Here is a 6,794-nt window from a genome sequence, read left to right on the forward strand (position 1 = left end):
GTAAAAAGACAGTATAAGTCATTATAATCAGTAATTATGTCCCCACTGGATGCAACAAATGCCTCGTTTATAATGGGTTTTAATGTTTTTGTCTCGTCGCTCCGGCCGGACAGGGCATCACAGTATGGTAAGGGCGTAACATTTCCATCACACGCTTGAGGTATTCGGCCAATCACAAAAATCTACGCTTTTCAGAAAGGCGGGGCATAGAGGAGAAACAATAATGTACAGTATGTGGAAAATAATGTGTTTTTTTAACCTTAAACCACATAAAGACGTCATTACACCAAATACACAAAATAATGTTCTTTTTCATCATATGACCCCTTTAAGAGTTTTGAGTTTTTGGCATTTTTTAAGTAACTTTTTAAAAAGTATTTTAAGTAATTTTTTTTAATGGATTCAGTTTTAGTTAACGCTAATCACCCTGTCCTGTAGCTGTTCAATTTAAAGGAGCCCCTCATTCCTCCACATGAGGTCCAGCCTCTCCAAACCCACGAGCAGCACTCATCCTGAACGCCACAGTGAATCCAGGCGGAGGAAAGCAGATCTTCTTTGTCATTTTGACATCCTTCTCCTCATGCTAATGTGTGGCACCTCTTGCCTGATGTCTGATGAATACTAATCAGATTTACTGTCTGTGCCCTGCAGTGTTTGCCTGCGCTCGCATCTCAATAATGTCTTTCTTTCTCGCAATCGTTCTTCCAGCTTTTGACTTGATGACAGGGAAATAATTTTTTCTGCATATTTATTCATTCCATGACGGAATTTGCATAAAACTGGACCCAGATCCAGAACCACAACTCGAATGAGTTTAAATCAAATTCAAATGTTATTTGTCTCTCTCTCACACACACAAAATGTTTTTTTGACCTTCCATGCTGTCAGGAATATGGACCTGTTTTGTTGTGTTTTCTTCCATGTGCTCCCCGTGACCCAGTTTTTTCCCTCTCGTTGATTTGTCTTTGAATTCACCTGTGTCTTGTAATTACCCCTCGTTAAGCCCTGTATTTAATGTGTTGTCTGTCCCGTGTTTCCTTGTCCGGTGTTAAGGTCAGTTATACGTGCTATACGTGATAACACAGAAATAAAATTGAAATAAATGTACACAAACCAGAACAGAAATAACTGATTAACATAAATACAATTGACTACACAACGTTTGACTTGATGACAGGGAAATAATTTTTTCTGCATATTTATTCATTCCATGACGGAATTTGCATAAAACTGGACCCAGAACCACAACTCGAATGAGTTTAAATCAAATTCAAATGTTATTTGTCTCTCTCTCACACACACAAAATGTTTTTTTGACCTTCCATGCTGTCAGGAATATGGACCTGTTTTGTTGTGTTTTCTTCCATGTGCTCCCCGTGACCCAGTTTTTTCCCTCTCGTTGATTTGTCTTTGAATTCACCTGTGTCTTGTAATTACCCCTCGTTAAGCCCTGTATTTAATGTGTTGTCTGTCCCGTGTTTCCTTGTCCGGTGTTAAGGTCAGTTATACGTGCTATACGTGATAACACAGAAATAAAATTGAAATAAATGTACACAAACCAGAACAGAAATAACTGATTAACATAAATACAATTGACTACACAACGTAAAAAAAAACACTTTATATATGCAGTATAATTTAATATAAAAATAAAAATATAGGCCTATATATTGTATAAAAGTATGTAACAGTGTGTTAATATTTATTATGTTCATATTTATGAAAACTATCTAACAGGCTATGTAACTATGTTAATATTTGTAAATATTTATGAATACATTAATTTTTATGAAAACATTCATTATGCAGTGGCTATGTAACTATGTTAATATTAGTAAATATTTATTAATACATTCATATTTGTTAAAATATTCACTATGCAGTATGTAACAATATGCATATATTTATTAAATATGTCTTATGTTCATATTTATTCAAACATTCATTATGCAGCATGTAACAATATGTTAATATTTAGTAAATATTTATTATTACATTCATATTTATTAAAACAATTATTATGTAGTATGTTACAGCATGCTAATATTTAGTACATATTTTTATTATATTCATTTTCATTAAAACATTAATTATGCAGCATGTAACAATGCTAATATTTAGTAAATATTTATTATTACATTCATATTTATTAAAACAATTATTATGTAGTATGTTACAGCACGCTAATATTTAGTAAGTATTTTTTATTATATTCATATTTATCAAAACATTTATTAGCATGTAACAGTATCTTAATTGTTAATATTATTATAAAATATTGCTTTACTATTAGATTTGGATTTGTTAAGGTTAGAATCACTATTCTAACAGAATATAAAACAGGCAAAAAAGGCACAATATGATAGATTTGGGGTTAGTTACTTTTGACTTGGATCTTAGCAACCTGCTACCTAGCAACCATTCAGAACACCTTAGCAACCACATATATCAATGCTCTGTCAAATCACTTGAGCTTTGCATTGCAAATGACTTTCAGGAAATGTAATATTTCATATTACATATATTAGAGTGCTTTCTTTTGCTATATGACAACTGAAATGAAACAAAATGATGTGCAGAATGGCCAAGGCTGCTCATATATCAGTTTCATTCAGAAAATGTGTGTCAAGGTAAGATTACGCCTCACTTCTCACAATAACAATACAGCTGTGCTCCTGAAAGCATGTTCCACTCCATTCCCTGCCTCAGCATCCATGAATAACAGCAAAACACAATCAAAAGATACTGCTGTCTACTGAACCTCCTCTCTCATCCACTTTCACTGCATCGCTGTAATTATAAGAGGAGTGAGTGAGACGTGTCCAATCAGCAATTAGAAATAAAAACATGCTGTCGCCACAGAAACACTGGCTGAGCTGAGCTGAGCTGGAGTTTGGGCTCGAGATTTAATATCAGACAGATAATTAACGAAACAAGATACAGACACAGTCTTCCAGACGCTCCTAAACATCTCGAGAAATTACTGTATATAATTATCAGCAGAGCAGATGGTAAAACAATCACAGCAGTACTGAAAATTACATTATCATATTACCGAAAATTGCATTATATTACATATGACATATGTAATAATGAATTATTTAATAAAAATTATACAGAACATAATAAGACACAACAACATTAAATATAATTGTATAAAAAATGAAATATGTAATAATATTTAATATTCTATATAATAACAATAATAATAATATTAAATAAATATATTATTTCTTTTTTTTTTCAAAAGTGTATCATTGTTACGCTGTAGTTTCTATGAATAATTTGCATTATTCTATTTGTATATTTTCTGTTTTCATTTAAATGTAAAATTTTTGTAATTTTGTTGTTTGTTTTTGCCATTTTTGTTATTTAAAAAAAATCAGTTCATATATAATAATGAATTAAATATATAATATAATACAATATAATATAATATGCCTTTTAGCAAAAGTCTATTAAATTGTAGCAATTAAACTTATGTAGCTATTCAACTTAGTATCACTGATATTCTATTATAATTTTTGTTTATATTTATATTATTTTCTGTTTTCATTTATATTTAAAGTTTTACTAATTTGTTGTTTGTTTTCTTCTTTTTTAATAATAATAAAATGAATATATAATATAATATAATATAATATAATATTTTACTAAATATTTTTGCATTCCTTTAATGTTTTTTGTCCACAATTGTTTTTCAAAAGATTCCTTTCATCTTTTCTCCTTGCCAACTTCTTGTCCTATTAACCTGTAGGACAGAAGGAAATGTCTAATTTTGTTGAATGAAAGCTCAGCTGGGAATAGACCTCAACATGAACACTAACCCTAACACAGTGGTCGCCAACCCGTCGATCGCGATCGACTGGTAGATCTTTATCACTGTCCCAGTAGATCCCGAAAAAAAAACAGTAAAATAAGTACAAAAATGCATTACATTTCTGGGGTTATATTAATGTATCACTGAAGGGAACTGTCTTGAGAAAAGTTTCGATGGCAATGGCATTTTCTTCTCCATATAAAGCGCAACTCTGCTTTGTTTACAACGGTAAACAAGGAAACGCTATAGTGCGGTCGGTTTATAAGCAGTGTTGCCAAGTCCGCGGTTTTCCCGCGGAATTGGGCTACTTTAACACCGTTGCCGCGGGTTGTTGTTCATGTCCGCGGGTTGAAGCGACCCAAATAACGTGATATTTAGCCCCTGGAATGTGAATTTTACTGGAAGAAAAGAAAGAAAAGAAAATCTGAATTCTGAATCAGCTATGATCGGCGCATCCCTAATTAAAATACTAAGTAAAAGGCCTCAAATTTGAAGTACAATCTGGGATGTCTTTCTCTATCAATTCTTCAATAGGTCGATCTTGTCTTTCATAAAGGCCGAGGTCAGGGATCTTGGGCCTAAAAAGGTTGGTGACCACTGCCCTAACAGAAGTCAATAAAGGAACGTTTTTTCTCATTAAAAGTTTGAGGTTGTGTTCAGTTGAACTGCAGGAACACATTTACCCACAGAACTCCAACAGGAACGCCATAAACCCGAAGGAAACCTACCGTTCCCACTGCAGTCTGAACAGACGAGCCTTTAAATCGCCACACTTAAACCTCGGAGAATGATGAGAATATAAATGAAGCGCTCTTCACCTCCTGAAGATTACCAACACGTTCCTGTGACAGCTTTTGGAAGTTTAGACCCACTCAATACAGTCATTTATCCACCAAACAGAACAAAATATCAGTCGTGTTTGTATTATTAGTATTGGTTGCTAAAGCAAGTGATTAAATGCATGATTTTCACAAAGTGGATGATAAAAATATTACAAACTTATAGTATATTGATGGAGGAGCCCGAGATATGCATCTTGAGACTCTTTTGACTTGAGCGAGTAAGAAAGATCTGGCAACAGCCAGGACAACATAGTAACTGGACAGAAACGCACTCAGACAACCAATCAGAATGCCTTAGCAACCACATAGCAACACCCAGGCATCCAATCACAGCATCTTATTGTAACTTCGACTAGTAAACAACCACTTAGTAATGACAACAAAAAGTGTTATTTTAGTGTTATTTATATGCTGTTGCAGGATTCATAGCTTTTATTTTTTCAGGTTTCATTTGAATTTTTGTCATTTTGTTATGTTTTGTCATTTTTTTAACTTTTGAAAATATTTATATATTTTTTATTTCAGTTTGAGTTTCAGTCATTTTAGCGCTTCAACCGTAAATGATTTTGCCAAGGCAGCATTTCAAATGTAATTTGTTTATATAATATATATATATATATATATATATATAATTTCAGCTTTATTTCAGTTAATGAAAATGATTTTTAACTGCAATAGCATCATCCTAGCATTATGGCAGAATGTTTTTTTAAGTTTATATATTAAGTCTAATATTTACATTTTATTTCAGCTTTATTTCAAGTAACAAAAATTATTTTTAATTAGTTTTAGTTAACAACACAACAACACTGCTAGCAAACACCCTGAATACCTTAACAACTGCATAGCAATGCCCTGGCAACACCCTAGCATTACGGCAGCAAGTTTTGCATAGTGTTGCATAGTTTTGCATATTCATATATGTGACCCTGGAGCACAAAACCAGTCATAAGTAGCACAGGTATATTTGTAGCAATAGCCAACAATACATTGTATGGGTCAAAATGATCCATGTTTCTTTTATGCCAAAAATCATTAGGATATTAAGTAAAGATCATGTTCCATAAAGATATTTTGCAAATTTTCTACTGTAAATATATCAAAACTTAATTTTGGATAAGTAATAACTTCATTTGGACAACTTTAAAGGCGATTTTCTCAGTATTTAGATTTTTTTTGTACCCTCAGATTCTAGATTTTCACATAGTTGTATCTCGGCCAAATATTGTCCTATCCTAACAAACCATACATCAATGGAAAGCTATTTATTCAGCTTTCAGATGATGTATAAATCTCAATTTCAGAAAATTGACCCTTATGACTGGTTTTGTGGTCCACGGTCACATATGATATTTGCATTATCAACAGAATATTTAAATGTTACTCCAAGGTACTTTAAAGAACACCATGATATTACCACAGTACTTTATTTGTATGAGATGTCTGTCTGGGATATTTCCGTATCTGGCAGGCTCAGGGTGTGTCATTTAGTCAAAAGTGTGGTGTCGACATCATGCGGGCTGAAATGAGCTCTCATTATGGAAGCTGCGGTGGCGTGTCGAGTGAGTGTGAACGTCTGAATCAACAGCGTTTGGCAGCGGTCACTCTTCAGCAGCCAGAAGACTCCATCAGACTCGAGCTGGAGCAGGTGCGTAATCAAACCTTGCTCGTCCCGAGTGTGTGTGTGTTTATGATTTCCCACAGGCTGCTTCCAGTCGGCGAGGTTCTCAGGTAAAGGCAGCGGAGAGCAGATGCCCAGTGGCCTCCTGGGACGACCGTCGGAAGACCCTGACTGTGAGCCTCAGGTGTCTCGCTCCCACTGCGGATATTGACAGCTGCTCCGGCTATAAAAGCGTCGCGGACAGCACCACCTGCCCAGCTGCAGCGACAACATGTGAAACCGGTAGATAATGGATTCCGCTTTAGGAATGACAGAGCAGTTTTCAACAACTGATCTTTTGAAAGCCTAAAAAGTGACAGATTTTAAAGAGACAGTGCATCCAAAAATCTGTCCTGGCATCATTTACTCACTCTCATGTCACTACAAACCAGCATGACTCGCTTTTTTCTGTGACACCCGAAAGTAGATATTCTGAAGCAGGGCTGTAACCTCCACAGACATTGAGGTGGAC

The 6,794-nt window shown here is 34.3% G+C and overlaps 1 protein-coding gene across 1 annotated transcript in view; it reads right to left on the reverse strand.

The window, feature by feature from the left end:
• Positions 1-6,794, reverse strand: part of LOC107740262 (solute carrier family 12 member 5-like) — a 167,184-nt gene that overhangs the window by 42,269 nt on the left and 118,121 nt on the right. The window contains exons 4-6 of the mRNA XM_016552631.1: positions 6,249-6,268; positions 5,868-5,897; positions 3,810-3,836 (exon numbers count right to left, since the gene is read on the reverse strand). Of these exons, the coding sequence (XP_016408117.1) occupies positions 3,810-3,836; positions 5,868-5,897; positions 6,249-6,268 (77 nt within the window). The remainder of the gene's footprint in view (positions 1-3,809; positions 3,837-5,867; positions 5,898-6,248; positions 6,269-6,794) is intronic.

The sequence above is a fragment of the Sinocyclocheilus rhinocerous genome, unplaced genomic scaffold, assembly GCF_001515625.1.
Source record: "Sinocyclocheilus rhinocerous isolate Xijiao unplaced genomic scaffold, SAMN03320098_v1.1 scaffold795, whole genome shotgun sequence".
Taxonomy (NCBI): Eukaryota; Metazoa; Chordata; class Actinopteri; order Cypriniformes; family Cyprinidae; genus Sinocyclocheilus; species Sinocyclocheilus rhinocerous.